Raw genomic sequence first — 19,841 nt, forward strand, 5'->3', positions numbered from 1 at the left:
AACCTCAACAAATGAGCAAGGCCCTAAGTAATTTAGTGAGACTAAGTCTCAAAAATAACCAAAAGGCCTGGCGAAGTGGATCAGTGGTAAAGTGCCCCTGGATTAAATCCCTGGTACAAATAAATAAACAAATAAATAAATAAAAATAAAGGGTTGTTGGTGTAACTTCATGGTAGAGTGCCCCTGTGTTCAGTCCCAATTAGAGAGAGAGAGAGGGGTGGGGGGAGAGGGAATGATGAAGGGGGGGGGGCGAAGGAGGCCGAGGGAGGGAGGAAGAGAGGGAGAGGGAGAAGTAAAATAAAAACAAAATTCTGGGACATCAAACTTAGTCTGAGTTATAGGTTCCACTTAACATGCTCAGGTGCTCAGCTGCAGGGCTGAGTGGAAATGGGGGCTTACTTGGTATCTAGTTTTGCCCAGATGATGGTCATCAGTATATCCGAGGACCCCCAGATCCTGGTCCTGGAGTCTCACACTCCCCTTGCCTCTTCCTTGGTATTCCTCTTTTCTGTTCCCATAGTTACTGACAGTGAAATTCCCAAGAAACAATAGTTTTCTAAACCGAAAGACAGCTTGGCCACTCCTCAAGCCTAGGCCAGGGCTGGAGCTGTGGCTCAGAGGTAGAGTGCTTGTCTAGCACAGGCGAGGCCCTGGGTTAGATCCTCAGCACCACATAAAAATAAAATAAAGGTATTGTATCCAACTACAACTAAAATAAAATATTAAAAAAAAAAAGCCTAGGCCACTTTTCCTGAAGTGATAGCACATTTTTCTTTCTCCCAAGGCACTCAGTGTTTATCTTGCTAGGAGAAATGCAGTAACCATGAACACATCTTCATTTCCTGCTCCCACCCAACCTTTTCCTCAGCCTCTCTTCAATCTCCATCTATCTATCCTGCACCCTCACCAGCCTCTAGTCTAACAGTCCTAGGCTGCTCTTTGAGGGAGATGACTCTTGTCCCCTCTGTAGCACATAGCTCTGCCTGGTTTCAGACAATATTGAGGATCTGCATATAAGGACCCCACGGCAAATTTATTTGTTGTATATGAGAGGCTTGAAGTTTCTAACTGGGCTGCTTCTGCAGATCAGATGTGTGCATCACAGAGACGTGGAGCCTATGTCCTGAGTTTGGTTTACATGCTGTGCTTGTACTTGAGATATCAGCATCAGCAGGCAGTGTGTGTTCCAGGGTACAGGAGCTGCTTCCAGCAAGATCCTCAAGGAGGGGTCCTGGGATTCAGATGCCCCCCTGGAACTGTATGTGATCATTAGTTGCTTGGATGGGGACAGATCTTGCAGAAATCTGCCAAATCCAAATCCTTTCTTGTGACCTTCCTTCTGTACAAACAGAAACATGGGGATTCCTCTCCACACCCTGCTTAAGGTTTTGCTGGGAACTCTTCTTCCTCCTTGTGGTCTTCTTCCTCATCCTTGTTTTCGTCCTGTTCCTTCTCACAGCAGTCTACAGTGGTTGCCTGAAGCTGATGTGGTAAATGAACTTGAGCACTCTATGACCACCACCACTTTATGCTGGCACATGTTTCTCCACCACCAGTCCCCAGCAAGTGTGCAAATGAGGATGTGGGGAAAAGGTACACTCATACATTCTTGGTGGCACTGCAAATTGGTGCAACCATTCTGGAAAGCAATATGGAGATTCCTTAGAAAACTTGGAATGGAACTGCCATTTGACCCAGCTATCCCACTCCTCAGTCTATACCTAAAGGACTTAAGATCAGCATACTATAGTGACGCAGCCACATCAATGTTTACAGCAGCTTAATTCACAATAGCTAAACTGTGGAACCAACCTAGATGCCCTTCAATAGATGAATAGATAAAGAAACTGTGATATATATATATATATATATATATATATATATATATATATATACATACATACACACACACACACACACACACAATGGAATGTTACTCAGCATTAAAAGAGAATAAAATTATGGCATTTACAGGTAAATGGATGGACTTGGAGAATATATTGCTTAGAGAAGCAAGCCAATCCCCAAAACAGAATACCGAATATTCTCTCTGATGATAAGTGGATGCTGATCTATGGTGGGGGTGGGGGGTATGGGAAAAATGTAGAAAGTTTGGATTGGGCAAAGGGGAGGTAGAGGAGGGGATCTGGCATGGGGGTAGGAAAGATGGTGAAATGAGAAGGACATCATTATCCTAGGTACATGTATGATTGCACAAATGGTATGACTCTACATCTTATACAACTAGAGAAATGAAAAGTTGTGCTCATCTGATACAATGAAACAAAATGCATTCATGTATGAGTAATTAAAGCGAAATAAAAAATATTTTTAAAAAAGATCCTCAAGGTGTAGGGTTTTTCGATTCAGATGGCCCCCCTGAACTGTATATGATCATCAGTTCCTTGGATGGGGACAGGTCTTGCCAGAGGTTTACCAAATCCAAACCCTCTCCTGTAATCTGACTTCTCTATAAACAGGGACATGGGGAATCCTCTCCACACTCTGCTTAAAGTTTTGCTGGGAACTCTCCATTCTCCTCATGGTCTTCTTCCTTCTTGTTGCTCTCCTCTTCCTCCTCCTCTTCCTCCTCCTCCTCCTCCTCCTCTTCCTCCTCCTCCTCCTCACAGCAGTCCACACTTGCTTGCTGCTGATCTGGCAGATGAATTGAACACTCTCTGACCACCACCACTCTATGCTGGCACCTGTCTCTGCACCACCAGTCCCCAGCAAGCATGCCAACGAATTTGTTGCACTTGGTACAGCAAAGGAGGCTGCTGCATCCTTTTCTTTTAATGGAACCAAAGGCACATGATAATGGTTATGATGAGAGCAGCTGATGTGACTGTGTGTCCACAGCTGTGTTTTAGCTTGTGACTCACAATAGCCCACAAGGTAGTTTGTTTAATTTTTTTCTTTTTCTTTTTCTTTTTTTGGTAGAGGCAGTTGTACCCAGGGATGCTTTATCTGTGAACCACATCTCTAACCCCCCTTTTTAATATGTATATATATTTTTAGTTGTAGATGGACACAATAACTTTATTTTTTTAATTTGTTTTTATGTGGTGCTGAGGATTGAACCTCACATATGCAAGGCGAGTGCTCTGCCACTGAGCCACAACCCCAGCCCATCTCCAACCCATTTTAATTTTTATTTTGAGATAAGATCTTGGTAAGTTGTTAAGAGCGAACTGGAACTTGGAATTCATCTGCCTCAGCCTCCCAAGTGGCTGGGACTACGGGCATGCGCCAGTGCTGTGGGGCAGGCAGAGGAACAACTGGTCCCTCGTGGCAAGGACAGATGGTTTCCTTGAATCCCTCCTCTTCTGCTCCTTCCACTAGGAAAGGCCTCAGTTTCCTTACATCCATCTGTTTGTTCAGACATCCTCTGCTGCTCAGCTACTGGTGCTGGCCATTTGCTAGGGCATTCAGGGAGGCTGCTGAACAAGTCTCCTGTCATCACATGTGCTGGCATAAGCAAGCAGAAGGGTGGCTAGCAGGGGCACCAGTTCTGACCAAATAAATATCTACACAGCATTTACGATCTGACATTTAGCCTCAAGTTCAGACTTGCCATCTCTTTGTTCAGTGTGGTCAGCTCATGTGTGTGATTGTCGGAGACACTTCTGTAAGAGCACTTTGTTCACTGGCACCCCCACCCCAGAAGACCCACTCGCCTTCCTTTCCATGGCTGCCACAAGATGAGTGACCCAATGAAATGACCATCTGAGCCCTTACTATTCCAAGTCTGACTGAACATCAAGCTGTACTTAGAAACTCTTACTTATTTTTTAAAGAGAAAATGTCAAACATGAAAAAAAAATGATGAAAGAAGGGCTTGAAATGAAGCTCAGTAGTAGAAGTGGTAGAGTGCTTGTCTAGCACTCACAAGGTCCTGGGTTCAACGCTCAATATGGCAAAAGCAAAATTCAAAATCACTCAGTGGCAGAGCGATGGCTTTGCACTTGTGAAGTACTGGGTTTGATCTTTTAGCACCACATAAAAATAAACAAAGACATGCTGTCCATCTACAACTAAAAAAAAATTATAAAACAAAAACAACAAACTTAAAAACAACTCTACCATCAACTTCCATAACATTATGAGTGTAGCAAAGTTAATAATACTTTTATTATCATAAATTATCATGTTGAAATCTCCCTGCTTGTCCCATTTTTTAATAGATGTATTTGAATTTTAATAGCTCTTCTTCATGTATGTTATGGCTCCATCTGTAGGTTCCTCTTCCCTCGTTTTTCTTCCTTGCAATTTATTTGTTGAAAAAAATCATGTCCTTGTCCTTAGAGTTTTCTCTGGTATGAGTTTGATGATTGCATTCCATGGTGTCATTGAACATGTTCCTCTACTCCTTGTTTTTCCTATAAACTGGTATTTGTTAGAAGATTTTATTTGGAGACAAGGTCTTGCTCTGTTGCTCAGGCCACACTGTGAATTATGGGCTGCTGATGTGACACAGGCCAAACCTTGTGCTGTTCCTTCCCTGTTGACTGCCCCCAACCCCCATTCCCCAGCACCAACTGTCCCCTTAACTGCTGAGATAGACATTCCACTGGTAACAGCCAGTGCCTTACTGCCAAGGCTCACACAGCCAGAGTGATCTTTTTGGCATCTTCATCAGATTTCTTCACTACCCTGTTCTAATCTATCCTATAACCTCCTGCTTCACATCTAAAACAAGATCCATACTCCTCAGTATTGCCGATGTGGCCCACTGGAGTCTTCCTTATACCTGCTTCTCCAACCACAACTTTCCTTCTTCTGGGGCTTTCCTTCCTGGCCACAGTAACCTTTCTGCTCCTTGAGTAGCTCAGTCTCATTTCTAACTCAGGGTTTTTTTGTGTACCTTTTGGTCCAGGAATTCTCTCTTCAGCTCCTCACATGACTCTCTTGATCCCATCTCTGCGGAAATGCCCTCTCTTCAAATAAGCCTTCTCTGACTGTTTTGTATAACTATTCCTTATCACTCTATGCTTTTATTTTCCTGTATAGCACCTTTTTTGTGTCTGTGGTGCTGGGGATTGAACCCAGGGGCTTGTGCATGTGAGGCAAGCACTCTATATCCCCAGCCCTGTATGGCAATTTTAATTACTTGAATTTTTTTTTTCTAAATTTTTGTTTAGTGCTGGGGAATGAAACACAGGAGTTGGCCCACACTAGGCAAGCACCTTGTGACTGAGCTACAACTGCTGCCCCTGAAATTGTATTGTATCCTTATCTCATCCTTTGTTGGTGGTGCCTTAATGAGAGAAACTAATTTGTTAATATATTGGCAGTAGCTAGCTAGCAGCTTGCTATCTGAAATGTAACAGGTTCTCAAAAACACTTGTTGAATAAATGAATAGCTGGATGGGTAGACTGTAGATGGACCAGCATCTTCTCATTCCTGCCCGTCTTCTCACACACACTCATATACCACATACATATGGAAGCACTTAGCATATTTTTTTGTTTTGGCTCTGGGAATGGAACCCCATTAGTCTCGTGCATGCTACAGTGTGTGTGCTCTACCACGGAGCTACACCCTCAGCTCAAGGCTCTCATTTCTTGATGAACTGATCTGGGTGCTGACCCAGGCATCATTCAGTTAGGCATCATTGCAGACGTTATGTTAAAAACTGTACCTGAAAGTCCCTCTGAAGACAGAAGTCCTTAGAAGACCAAGTCCTCCATGTAGAAATGTACTTCAAGGGAACGAGGGTGTTTGAAGCTTGACCTTGAATAAGCTGAATTTCAAGTCAAACATTGTTACAGAAAAATTTATTGAGGAGTATGGTGTGTCTTGTGGCCATAAAGGACTGGGAATAAAGGAGCATGAGAGGCTCAGGGTGGCGCTACTGACTTTCCCCAATCCTTCCTGTTCCAATAGCTATTGTGCCTGGCTGAGCACAGGCAGGGGGCTCCCTGGGTAAACAGTGCTTCCAGTTTCAGGAAGCCTACCCTATGGTTTGTGCTGATGTTTCTGGCAGTGAGTCAGGGCTGGACCTATTTGGTGGATAGGTCACCAGTTGGCCCCTCTTTCTGAAGAGTGCAGTGTTCTCTGTTCTGCACAAGGAGGCACTGCACAGCATTGTGCAAAGGAATGCCAGGTCTTCTTCAAGGCCAGCTTTAGCCCTGCTTTGTTCAAAGGAGCCTCTCCTTTCAAATCCCATTTTCTTGCCTGTGGCAGTTTATATGGAAGGGAACCCCTGGCTGAGAAAGGCTCATGCAGATTGACTGAAGTTCTGTCTCAAGTAGGGGCAGTGGAGACTTCAGAAGATGGATTAGCTGAACATATTTAGTGAAGACTACCTAATTTTAAAAATTTGTTTATTAAATAGATAATCACATATTGATACGGTTAATCATTATAGGGAAAAAAGATTTGAACAACTGTATTGTGACAAAAGGAATTCTAGATGCTGGGTGCTAAGCCTGCAGGGCTCCAGCGTGCTCTGTTGTGTGCAGGGTTGGTGCCCATGTGGGATCTGGGAGGCATTTCCACTGTATTTCCCGTTTTTGTGAGTATTTTAAGCATCATATGTTATTTAGCCAACAGGCAACCATGAGTGAATGGATGAAGAAAAGCCCCTTAGAATGGGAAAACTGTTTACAAAAAAGTCACTGATAGCCAGTGAGGAGTTAATGGATGACTTTTAAATACAGATCCAGTCGTGCCAAGCTCTGAAGACACCAGTACAAGCTGCAGTAGTCCTTATGACAAGCTAAACCAAGGTCCTAGCCGTGACACCATTGAAAATAATTTGAAACCATCTTCAGTTCTCTCAATTTTTTGTACATTTTAATAACTTTATAATTAACAAAACAATAATTTTTTTTCTGTAAAATATATAGGAATTATAATTTAAAAAACAGAAGAAGTTGTATTAGTTGTCCTGTGTAGTCAATGTTTGTGCTGTCTACAGAGGCCCATCCAGCAAACTTCTGTGGCAATGGTCTCTTGCCACTCTGCTTTAAGCCACTAACTTTGGGGCAAGGGCAACCAGGGTCTTTTCTGTCTCTGCTGGAGATCGGCGTTTCTTGGGAGCCCCCCTGGCTCGCTGCATTGGCTTCTCTGCTTTGGCCTTTGCTGGAGTGGCCAAGGGAGCATCTCTATAGAGCCAGTACCCACCAACTAGGCAGTATGTCTCCCCATGCCAGCCCACCTGGGTTTCTCCACATCCTTGGTAGAGGACATGGTAGTACACAGGTGTAGGAGGAGATGTGGGAGGCACTGCTGCTAGAAAGAAAATCAGAACTGATCAGTCATTTCTGCTTTATTATATATTCTGCCACCAGGACCTCGCTCTCCTGTTGCTTCCTGTTTCTGAATGAAGCCCTCTTACCTTCTTGGCTTCCCAAGCATAGCCTTTCCCTGTCTCTTCAAGGGATGCTTGCTGTCAAAGTACTTGAGTTCTGTGAAGCCAGTGGAAGCAGCAGAACCAGATCTCTCTTCCCCATTCCTAGAGAGAACAGTCTAACCTTAATATTATCACAAAAAGCCCTCACTCAGTCTCTCCCTTCTATAACTGGAAAAAAAATCCCCTCCCCCCTGTACTGGAGATTGAACCCAGGGGCACTTGTCCACTGAGCCACAGGCCTAGCCCTGTTTTGTATTTCATTTAGAGACAGGGTCTCACTGAGTTGTTTAGGACCTCACTATTGCTAAGGCTGGCTTTGAACTTGCGATTCTCCTGTCTCATCCTTCCAAAAATTTCTTAAGTTATATGATTTCTGAGAAAGAAAAAAGAAACAGTAGGCCTGGGATATAGCTCAGTGGTGGAGAGCTTGCCATCCACAGTACTGCAATGAAAGAAAATAAAATCATCTGAGTCTTTGTCCTACATGTGGCAATTTGGAGTGTGAATTATCAAATACAATGAAGTTCTGCCCCAGTGATAATTGTTAAGGCAGCCAATAAAGCATCATTTATCGTTTGAAAGCATACCACGACACAAAGTAAAACCCATTTTAAGATTGACCCAAATATATGCTGAGAATCTTGGGGAACTCTGGATAAAAGTGAAATGTTCCCCAAAGTGTTTATGAATAAGGAAGTGAAACCAGGCATGAAGAACAAAAGCAGAAGAATGGATCAAATTTGAATTCCTGAATTCTTGTTTTGCTCTGGGATTATTTTAATTAAGGTCAGAGACCACCTATTGCTGTCTCCTTTCTAGAAAATAAAATGTGCTTGGGAGAAAAATGTAGTCAGGTTGGAAAGTTCCCACATATATGAGAATGCTCCAGCATGTATTTCTTGGAATTTTCTTTTTACCTTCTTCAGAGAGAAGGGAAATACTGTGGGGCCAGTACAGTTGCTGATATCCCAGTGTTATTGGCAGAGATTATGTTTAGTATCTTTCAACTTATGGCCTTAAAACTCTTTCTAGACAGAAAATAGCTGGGTTCTGGTCTGTGAAGGCTTTGAGCTGCCTGAGGATGATGCCGAAGAAAAAGGACACAGAGGCACATGTGGATCAGCAATCTGGGGCTTACTAGGTGTGCAGTGCCAGCATCTGACCCTATTTTTAGGAATTTCAGCTTTCTAACTATTGTTCTGTTTGACAGACATCTCTGTGTATTCCTTTGATGTGAATTAAGTCTAAAATGAAAAAAAAAGTTTATTCTTCATGTATTATGTGAAAGGCTATGCTACTATGGTCCCATGCTTCACTGTTCCAAAGGTGGCCAGCACCTTATCTTTCAAAGCCACAAGCAGCTCACCAGGCCTTGAGAGGCATTAAGGGCAGTGAAAATGATAAGTGTGTTCACCCACCCAGGACACTAGAAAAGATTCCTTATCCAGAATTCTACTTTAGTTGGCCCAAAACAAGCTTGCTGAGGTAAAGGCTCTCTCACTGAGGATGTTAGTCCTGGAAGGCTTCTCCTTGGATGAGCTGTAAGTTCAACCTTCTGAACCGGGCTCACATCCCAGGGATAGGTCAAAAAGCTGATGATTGTGCCTGACACCTTGCTCCCAATCCCTGTTCTGTGGATGTAATCTTGCAGGGTGAGGGGAAAATCATAATTAACAACCAGTTCCACATGGGTGCTGTCTAGGCCTCAGGAGGCTGTTTGTGCAAAGCAGTATGTCTTGGGAGCACTTTTAGAGGCATTATAAGATACCTGTTCTCACTGAGGCTGGCATTTGCCCCTGAAGGCTTAGGTGTTTGATTTTGTGGTCATCCAGAATATATTCCCACCCGATTTCCAGTGAAGGAGGCCAGAGACCCCCACACTGAAGACCCTTGCCATAATTAAGCTTCTCCTCTGGTCAGAAAGATTTTTACAAAGAGTATCAGCAGGCAGGATGTCTGCAAAAGGCATTGTGGTTTGAAACTTACTCTTTCTTGTAAATGCCAGGATTGCACACACAAGGTATGAGTAGAGTCTGGAAGCTCATTATACAAAAAGATATTATCTCTGTTTTCTTGGTTTAAAAAAAAAAAAAAACAACCTTGTGAAATCTGTCTCACGTTGGGGATGGAACACAGAGCACTTGTCAGCACTAACTGAGCTTTGGGGTTGAAAGGGTCTTGTAAGAAAGCTGGGCCTTGGGCTATATAACTCTTTTCCAAGATGTAGTTCACCAAGATGTTTCTGCCTCATCCAACAGCATGAAGGAGAGTTGCTCCACGGTGATCAGTTGACTCTTCAGGGCCTTCCACAGAGCCCCCGGAGCAGCAACTAGCCTATATGTGCTGAAGGTTGTTTGGACAGTTGCAGCCTGATTCTACGCATGCCATGACCTCCTCCTAGTTCTTGTACCCGCAGGCCCAAGGAGCGGCCTAGCGATTGGGCCACAGCCTGCACCTGTTCTGCTAATTCTCGGGAAGGCACAAGGACCAGACCCCGAGGAGCAAGTATGCGGTGGGTTTCCAGAGCTGGACGATCAACAAGCCTTTGCAACAGAGGAAGTAAATAGCTCAGAGTGTTGCCACTGCCGGTTTCTGCAGCGCAAAGGAGGTGGTGGCTGTGAAGCAGTGGGGGTCTGGTGCGTGACTGCACGGTGGTGGGCCGAACGACTTCGGGATCGCGAGCAGCATCGTGCAGTGCGCGCAGCAACCCGGGCTCCAGACCCAGGTCCGCGAAGCTGCCTTCGGAGGCAGGCCCCGCAGCGCTGGCGGCTCCATGCTCCCAGTCACGCGAGGCGAGCACTCTCAACGGTCCAGCGTGAGGCGCGCTGGCTGGTTTAACTAAGGCCGCTGGGCAATCCACGCACGCTCTGTCGTTGTTCCTGCCGCCGCGGTAGAGCTCGCGGAATGAGCACCACTGGGAAGGGATCGTCGAGGGCGCCTACAGCAACTGAGCGACGACCAACCACAGCAACGTCGGGCGAGCGACAGTCACGTTGCCCTTGTTGTTGGAGAGGCGCACGTCAGTGACGTCACGCATGCGCCGCTTCCTGGCGTACGGCGGCTGGCTCGGCTCAGTAAGGTGCGGAGCTGGAGACGCGTCAGGAAGTGGGGAGGATTCCCTACGTTTCAGTGACTGCTAGGTCTGTAGATCAGCACCGGGATGGCGACATCCAGATCTAGACCGCCTTTGGATGGGGAGCGCTGTGGAGGCAGGAGCATGGGCCTGCAATACCCGGTGTCAGTGGGGCCCTGGTCCTATGGACCTAGTGGGCTGGTGTCTTCTGGAGATCGGGTCCTCATTCTTTGAGGTTCTCGTTTGTCGTCCTCATTGCCCTTGTTGATGGCTTGTTTAGTGCCAGGCTCCCCTTGTAAATTCCTTGGGTGAGGGATGCGGTGACGTTTCCAGATATGCGGAAAGACTGGTAATACGTGTTTTCCCAGCGTCTGAATGAATGGTAGGCCTGGGGACTGAGACAAGGGTGTGGAATTATAAATCTAAGCTCAATTCCCGCTCCACTCTGGCTCAGAACTCGCAGTACAAGGTGGTGTCCTTAAGCTTATTTTTTTCTCTGAAGTGGGAGGTAAGTTGATAAGGCTTTCTTTTTAGTGGTGACATCTCTTCTTCACATTAAAAAAATTTATTTTTAAAGTCAAATTTCTCTTTCTGTTTCCTTGTTACCTTTCCATATTTCCCATCCCGAATACACCACTCTCACAGCCAACTCACCTTCTATCTCAGGTATGGTAATTTCACAGATAGTAATAGAAAAGATCCAGAAGTCCTCAGCTTTGTTATGTGACTTATTTCACATAGGCCTGGTCAGTAAGAATATTTGACTGAAATTCAGGTATTCAAGTTGTAAAAGAGAGTTACACTAATCATACTTCCTGAAAAGTTCTCTCTTGATTGTAGACCCTTCCTATCCTCAGATTGCGAATCTGTAGATTCAATCAAGTGTGGATTGGAAATATGCAGGAGAAAAATGTATCTGGGACTAGTGGAATATCTCAGATGGTAGAGCTCTTGCAAGGTAGGAGTGAGGCACTGGGTTCAGTCTCCAGCAGGACACACACACACACACACACACACAGAAAAAAAATAAAGAAAAAAGGAAATTTGTATTGAATATTAAGAGACCTTTTGTTTTGGTGGGAAAGTCTTGAACCAAGAACCTCAAAACATGCTAGGCAAGCTCTCATAATGCCTTTATCCTCAGCCCTTTAACAGTGTCTTACTAGGTTGCCTAGGGTGGCCTTGCACTTGCAATCCTTCTATTTCACCCTCCCAAGTAGCTGGGATGATAGGTGTGTGCCTCCAGCACAGCTTCTATGCTACTTTTATGATTCTTTCTAAAAACGAAGAGCTCATTGGAAGTCTGACCTGACAATTTTCCTCCATTTCAATGTGCTCTTGCACCAAGCCAGAACAGATAACAGTTGCTGACTGAAATAACAAAAAAGGGGCTAAGGGTGTTGCCCAGTGGTTAAGTGTTATGGGTTCAACCCTGAGCACAAAAATAAATAAATAAGGGGCTAGGGTGGTGGCTCAGTGAAAGAGTGCTCGCCTAGCATATATGAGGCACTGGGTTCGATCCTAGGCATCACATAAAAACAAACTAATGTATCCACCTAAAAGTAAAGATACATAAATAAATAAATAAGGAAATAAATAAATAAAATTGCAGCCCACCAGGACTGGTAGCACACATTTGCAGTCCTTGGTACTTGGGGGGTTAAGGCAGAAGAATCTTTGAGTCAGGAGTTGGAGACCAGCCTGGGCCATATAATGAATGAGACCCTGTGTTAAAACAAAATAAAGAAACAAACTAAAAAAGTAAAAATAAGATTGCTGCATTTTAAGAAAGGCAAAGTTTGCAGTTCATCACCTGCTCTTTTCTCTTACAGATCCCTACCAGTTTTTCAATCTGCTGCTTAATGACTTTTGCCTGTGTTCCTCCAGTAGCATGAAAGCTGTGCTGAGCAGGAATTTTTGTCTGTTTTGTGTTCTGATGTATTCCAAGAGACTAGGACAGTGCTGGGCAGAGATTAAGTACTTAATGAATAGTGGTTCGATGAATGACTGAACATGCATGTTTTATAAGATCAGACAAAAGGAACGCAAATGACTGTGGGTTGGAAGGAAAAAGGAAAACCTGTCCTTGCTAAAAGAAGGGACTGTTTCCACTTGAATTTCTGACCCTTATTTTCCTGTTCTTCAGGTGAAACAGAGGAGGAATGATTGTGAATAGTGTCTCTCTGTGCTACCACAACAAACTCATCTTAGCCCCTATGGTTCGGGTTGGCACTCTCCCAATGCGGCTGCTGGCCCTGGATTATGGAGCTGACATTGTTTACTGTGAGGTAAGTGCTCCTGGTTTTCTGGGAGGGCTTTCCCACAAGTGCAGCCTCCTCATTTGGATGTGGGAGTGGTCAGGAGTGGGGGAGGCAGGATGGGAACTCCCCACACAGGTGTTTGTTGAAGGTGGGAGGGGAGCAACAGGCAGGCACTGATGAGTTCTGTGGGCCCTGCTGAGGGCCAGCATCCTGGGCAGCACAGAGGCGTTAGGGTTGCTGAGATGAGTAGATGAGCATCAAGTTGGGGAAGTGCCGTGGCCCCTGTAGGAGCTAACATACATTCAGAACATCAGTAAATGGACTCAGAGGTTAGGAAGAAGAGGAAAAGGACCAGAATCAGGCTAATGAAGCTGGATGAGGTTGGTTTTGGGTTGCCATAGGATTTTCTGGTGGTGATAGCTGGTAGGCCAGTAGATATACTTGCTGACTGCTCTGGAGAAAAGTAGGCTTTAGACCCAGGTTTAAAAAGATCTGTCAAGGGGCTAGAGTTGCAACTCAGCGGTAGAGTGCTTGCCTCAATTTCTATCACCTCAAATATATAAGCAAATTAAGGAAACGTCCATCAACAACTAAAAAATATTTAAAAAAATCTATCAGGAAAAATAGAATTAAAGGAGTAGCTAATGTTGGATGATGAAGGAATGTGAGCAGTGGTTCTTAATTGAGTATGTATCAGAATTAATCTGGAGAGCTTTCTTTTGTTTTAATATCTTTATTTTGTTTATTTATTTTTATGTGGTGCTGAGGATCGAACTCAGTGCCTCAGATGTGTGAGGCAAGCACTCTGCCACTGAGCCACAATCCCAGTCCTGAGCCACAATCCCAGCCCTGAGTATAGGCAGTGGGATGACTGTGGCTCTAAAAGGCAATAAGAGGAATCCTTGTAGTGATGGGATCGTTCTGTTTCTTACCTGTGTCAGTGTCAGTATCCTGATTGTGATTTTGTGTTATAGTTAAGATGTTGCCATTGGGGAAACTGGTGAAGGAGTACTTAGGTCTAAGATCTCTCTCACATCCTTACAGCTGCATGTGAACCCACAGTTACTCTAAGATAAAATGTTCAATTGGAGAGGACCCCACTGTGTAGAGATTAGGGAAGGTCTGTGAGTGGAGTTGAGGAAAATACCCTATATTCTGTGTGGGGTGTTTGAGAAGAAGAGTCAACATGAGAAGTAAAAATATGAGAAAATAGGCAAATTAAGAAGAGTCTATGGACTGGGGTTATGTCTCAGTGGTACAGTGCTTGCCTCACATGCGTGAGCCGCTGGGTTTGATCCTAAGCACCACATAGAAATAAATAAATAAATAAAATAAAGATATTGTGTCTATGTACAATTGAAAATATTTAAAAAGTACTGTTAGGGAAGGCAAAAGTCAGGTCTGTGAACAACGTCAGATGGTACAGAGAGATTGAATTGCAAGAAGACTGATGGTGGTATATGTGAGAATGAGGTCACTGGGGCCTGGTGAGGAGTTAAGGGCTTAAAGATGAACAGCAAACAAGGAGGCAGAAAAAGGGGGCTGGGGATGTGGCCCAAGCGGTAGTGCGCTCGCCTGGCGTGCGTGCGGCCCGGGTTCGATCCTCAGCACCACATACAAAGATGTTGTGTCCGCCAAAAACTGAAAAATAAATATTAAAAAAATTCTCTCTCTCTCTCTCCTCCCTCTCTCTTTAAAAAAAAAAAGGAGGCAGAAAAAGGACTGCTGACTGCAACTTCAGCTACATAAGCGTGGAACAAGTATAGGCAGGTGGCTTGAAGGAAAGGAAGTAGGGGAAGTGAGATATTTATAGATGAGTTGCATGTTTGAGGAATTAGAGGAAGGAAGGAGTTAGAAGTGAGGGGTACCAGGGGTGATGGCCAGTGGTGGAGTGGAGTCAGTTTCTTTCTTTCTTTTTTTTTTTTAAATTTTTCTTTTGGAGCGGAAAGGACTTTTTATTTTTTATTTTTTGGCAGTGCTGAGGGTGGAAGCCAGGACCTTGTATATGCTAGGCAGGTACTCTGGGACTGAACTGTATATCCTCAGCGTAGGACGCAGGGTTCTGTTTTTTTTTTTTTTTTTTTTGTTCTTGTTGTTAAATTTGTTCTTTTTTGTTATACACTATAAGAGAATGTATTTTGGCATAATATACATACATGGAGTATAACTTATTCTAATTAGGATCCTATTCTTGTTGTTATACATGATGTGGAGTTTCCCTGGTCTTATATTCAAAACAAGACTAGGAGACTAGGAAGGTTATGTCTTATTAATTCAACTGTCCTTCCCATTCCCCTTCCTACTGCCTTCCCTTTGTTTTCCTTTGTCTAATCCAGTAGAATTATATTCTTCCCCTTCTTCCTACCCTCTGTTGTTCTTGGTTAGCATCCACATATTAGAACATTCAGCCTTTGGTGTTTTGGGAGTAGCCTATTTCACTCAGCAGGATTTTCTCCAGTTCCATCCATTTACCAACAAATGCCATAATTTCATTATTCTTCATGATTGAGTAATATTCCATTGTGTATGTATACCACATTTTCTTTTTCTTTTCATTTGTTGAAGGTCACCTAGGTTGGTTCCATAGCTTAGCTATTGTGAATTGAGTTGCTCTAAACATTGATGTGGCTGTGTCACTGTAGTATACTGATTTTACATCCTTTGAGTATAGACCAAAGAGTGGGATAACTACGTCAGTTGGTAGTTCCATTCCAAGTTTCTACTTGCTCCCCATATCCTTGCCCACATTTATTGTTACTTGTATTGTTTATAATTGCCATTCTCACTGGAGTGAGATGGAATCTCAGTGTAGTAATGTGCATTTCTTAATTTTGCTAGATATGTTGAACATTTTTTTCACATATTTTTTGACCATTCATATTTCTTCATTTTTGAAGTGCCTGTTTGTTGAAGGACACCCAGGTTGGTTCCATAGTTTAGCTATTGTGAATTGAGCTGCTCTAAACATTGATGTGGCTGCATCACTCTAGTATGCTGATTGTTTTTAAACATTATTTTAGATGTTGAGGGACATTTAATTTATTCATTTATTTATACATGGTGCTGAGAATCGAACCCAGTTCCTCACACATGCTGGGCAAGCACTCTATCACTGAGACACAACCCCAGCCTCTAGTATGCTGATTTTAAGTCCTTTGGGATAACATTAGGTAACATTAGATCATTAGTACCAATAACCACATTATTGTTTAGAGTGTCAGTAAGGTTGCTTATTCTGAAGTTACATTTCATAATTACAATATGTAAAGTTCAGGAATTTGTACATTTCTCAAGGAGGTCCATTGTCTGAAGTTACTGTTACGCTGGCAGCTCCAGGAGTGCCTGATCTTGGTGAAACGTAGTTACCAAGCAAACAAGTTCCTTTATTCCCAGGAGTTATGTGCCTAAGATTACGGTGGAAGCTGATAAGACTCTAGCATGGAGGGCATTACCATAGCAACGGGGCATCCTATGCCTTTGCACAGGAACTTTCCCAGGCACCAAGCATGTCACAGCCATGAAGTCCTCAGGGACACCAATCGCAAACACAGAACCCTTCCGATTTTTTATTCTAATTTTTCATATATGACAGCAGAATGCATTACAATTCCTATTACACATATGGAGTACAATTTTTAATATCTCTGGTTGTATAGAAAGTATATTCACACAGTTTGTGTCTTCATACTTGTACTCATGGTAATGATGTCCATCTCATTCACCATCTTTTTTACACCTCTTGCCCCCTTCCTTCTTCCATCCTCTTTGCCCTATCTAGAGTTCCTCTAATATTCCCATGGTCCCCCTCCCAACCCCACTATGAATAAGCCTCTTTATATCATAGAAAACATTTGACATTGTTTTTTGGGGATTGGCTAACATCACTTTGCATTATATTCTCCAACTCCTTCCATTTACCTGCAAATGTCATGATTTTATTCTCTTTTATTGCTGAGTAATATTCCATTTTGTATATATATACCACGTTTTCTTTATCCATTCATCTACTGAGGCATCCACGTTGGTTCTGCAGTCTAGCTATTATGTGCTGCAATAAACATTGATGTGGCTGTTGATAGACCCAACCTGATTTTCTCTCAAAATTGGGAGCCATCTCGCCACAAAGCCATGAAAAGATAATTTTGGCTTTACTATAAATTACTGCAAATTCTGAACCTGCTTGGAATGCCTGCCCGTGCCTTGAACTCACCCATGCCTGGCTCTCTGACCAGATAGCAGCCGTCTCTGAAACTTTAGTGACACCTCATAAATATTGGCCTTCCTTGGCCAGATAATGACCCTGTCTGAGGCTCTAATGATCCTCATAGATTCTGATGTTGGGGCCAGCAAAAACTGTAAACTACCATTTGTGTTATGCTCCTCAGAGTTCTGTTATCTGTAACCCCCCTTTGTGTAACTTTCTGGGCTATAAAGCTGAACTGCAGGAAAGCTGCGGCTGCTGTCTTGTTCCTGCGGTTTTGGGTGGGAGAGGCAGCCCGGCCGGTCGAAATAATAAGCTTGCTTTAATTTGATTTTAATTGGAGTCAGTGCTCTTTTCTTGCGTCCTGGTCTAACAGCTGTGTCCCTGTAGTATGCTGTTTTTAAGTCCTCTGGGTATAGACTGAGGAGTGGAATAGCTGGATCAAATGGTGGTTCCATTCCAAGTTTTCTAAGGAATCTCCATACTGTTTTCCATATTGGCTGCACCATTTTGCAGTCCTACCAGCAGTGTATGAGTGTGCCTTTTTCCCCCACATCCTTACCAACACTTATTATTGTTTGTATTTTTTTTTTAAAGAGAGAGAGAGAGAATTTTAATATTTATTTTTTCAGTTTTCAGCGGACACAACATCTTTGTTTGTATGTGGTGCTGAGGATCGAACCCGGGCCGCACGCATGCCAGGCGAGCGTGCTACCGCTTGAGCCACATCCCCAGCCCTGTTTGTATTCTTAATAGCTGCCATTCTGACTGGAGTAAGATGAAATCTTAGAGTAGTTTTGATTTGCATTTCTCTAATAGCTAGAGTGTTGAAGATCTTTTTATATATTTGTTGATTGATTGTATATCCTCTTCTGAGAAGTGTCTGTTCAGGTCCTTGGCCCATTTATTGATTGGGTTATTTGTTATTTTGGTGTTTAGCTTTTTCAGTTCTTTATATACCCTAGAGATTAGTGCTCTGATGTGCAAGTGGTAAAAGTTTGCTCCCAAGCTGTAGGCTCTCTCTTCACCTCACTGATTTTTTCCTTTTGTTGAGAAGAAACTTTGTAGTTCCAATCCATCCCATTTATTAATTCTTTTTTTTTAATTTTGTTTTTAAAGACCTTTATTTCACTTTTTTTTATGTGGTGCTGAGGTTCGAACCCAGGGTCTCGCGCCTGTGAGGCGAGCGCTCTATCGCTGAGCCACAGCCCCAGTCCCATCCCATTTATTAATTCTTGTTTATACTTCTTGCGCTATAGGAGTGCTCTTAAGGAAATAGTGTCCTAATCCGATATGATTGAGATCTAGGCCTACTTTTTCTTTTGTTAGACGCAGGGTCTCTGGTTTAATTCCGAGGTCCTTGATCCACTTTGAGTTGAGTATTATGCATGGTGAGAAATAGGGATTTAATTTCATTTTGTTGCATATGGAGTTCCAGTTTTCCCAGCACCATTTTTGAAGAGGCTGTCTTTTCTCCAATGTATGTTTTTGGAGCCTTTGTCTAATATAAGATAACTGTAAATGGGGCTGGAGTTGTGGCGCAGTGGTAGAGCGCTAGCTTAGCACATGTAAGGCCCTGGGTTCGATCCTCAGCACCACATAAAAATAAATTAAAAAAAAAATAAAGGTACAATACCTTGGGTCTAACTATAACTAAAAATAAATATTTTTTTAATAAAAAAATAAGATAACTGTAATTATGTGGGTTAGTCTCTGTGTCCTCTATTCTGTTCCATTGATCTACCAGTCTATTTTGGTGCCAGTACCATGCTGTTTTTGTTAGTGTTGCTCTGTAGTATAATTTAAGGTCTGGTATAATGATGCCACCTGCTTCATTCTTCTTGCTAAGAATTGCTTTGGCTATTCTGGGTCTCTTATTTGTCCAGGTGAATTTCATGACTGCTTTTTCTATTTCTATGAGGAATGTCATTGGGATTTTGATTGGAATTGCATTAAATCTGTATAATACTTTTAGTTATATGGCCATTTTGACATATTAATTCTTCCTATCCAAGAACAAGGGAGATATTTCCATCCTGTAAGGTCTGCCTCAATTTCTTTCTTTAGCGTTCTGTAGTTTTCTTTGTAGAGGTCTTTCACCTCTTTTGTTAGGTTAATTTGCAAGTATTTTTTTTTGAAGCTATTATAAATGGCATAGTTTTCCTCGTTTCCCTTTTAGAGGATTTGTCCCTGACAAATTTATGCCTATGATTTTCTTTTTAAAATAATAGCCATCCTAATGATCATATGAGGTGTATTTCATTGTTTATCTGGAAATGTCATATTAATTTTTCTTTCTATTTTTTTTTAAAGAGAGAGAGAATGAATCTTTTTTTTAGATGGACACAACACAACACAATGCATTTATTTATTTATTTATTTTTATGTGGTGCTGAGAATCGAACCCGGGTTGCGCTCGTGCTAGGGGAGCGCTCTACCACTGAGCCACAATCCCAGCCCTCTTTCTTTCTTTCTTAAGAGAGAGAGAAAGAGAGAGAATTTTTAATATTTATTTTTTTTTTTAGTTTTCGGCGGACACAACATCTTTGTTTGTATGTTGTGCTTAGGATCGAACCCGGGCCACACACTTGCCAAGCGAGCGTGCTACCGCTTGAGCCGCATCCCCAGCCCCTCCCAGCCCTCTTTCTATTTTTTTTTTTTATGGTAGTGGGGATTGAACCAAGGGATGCTTTACCACTGACCCCTATCCCCAATTCTTTTAATTTTTTTTTTTTTAATCTTGAGACAGGTTTTTTTTAAGTTACTGAGGTCTTAGTAAGTATCTGAGGCTGGGATTACAGGTATGTGCCATGGTGCCCAACTCCCTCCATGCTTATGATACTAAATTTGAAGAACCCCTTATTTCTTTTCTTTCTGTGTCTGCTTGAATGTTTCCTGAGTTGGGGAACTCACTGGATAGACTTTTCATTCCTGTGTTCATCTCAAAT

General features: G+C 42.8%; 1 protein-coding gene and 1 pseudogene across 5 annotated transcripts in view; one reads left to right on the forward strand and one right to left on the reverse strand.

Moving 5' to 3' along the window:
• The window catches only part of Dus2 (dihydrouridine synthase 2), an 80,022-nt gene that overhangs the window by 28,396 nt on the left and 31,785 nt on the right, over positions 1-19,841 (forward strand). Inside the window, exons 1-2 of one of the 5 annotated variants that reach the window (XM_058575849.1) lie at positions 10,302-10,437; positions 12,578-12,719. The exons of 3 other annotated variants lie outside the window; for them this stretch is intronic. In XM_058575849.1, coding sequence (XP_058431832.1) covers positions 12,594-12,719 — 126 coding nt within the window. In that variant the 5' untranslated portion in view covers positions 10,302-10,437; positions 12,578-12,593. Of the gene's footprint in view, positions 1-10,301; positions 10,499-12,577; positions 12,720-19,841 lie in introns of those variants that run through there. One more of the 5 variants, XM_046434464.2, reaches the window with a different exon arrangement.
• On the reverse strand, positions 6,311-10,378 carry LOC124086369 (probable ATP-dependent RNA helicase DDX28; annotated as a pseudogene).

The sequence above is a fragment of the Marmota monax genome, unplaced genomic scaffold (genome assembly GCF_021218885.2).
Source record: "Marmota monax isolate L192 unplaced genomic scaffold, Marmota_monax_Labrador192_F-V1.1 WCK01_AAM20220418_F8-fsc00024, whole genome shotgun sequence".
NCBI lineage: Eukaryota > Metazoa > Chordata > Mammalia > Rodentia > Sciuridae > Marmota > Marmota monax.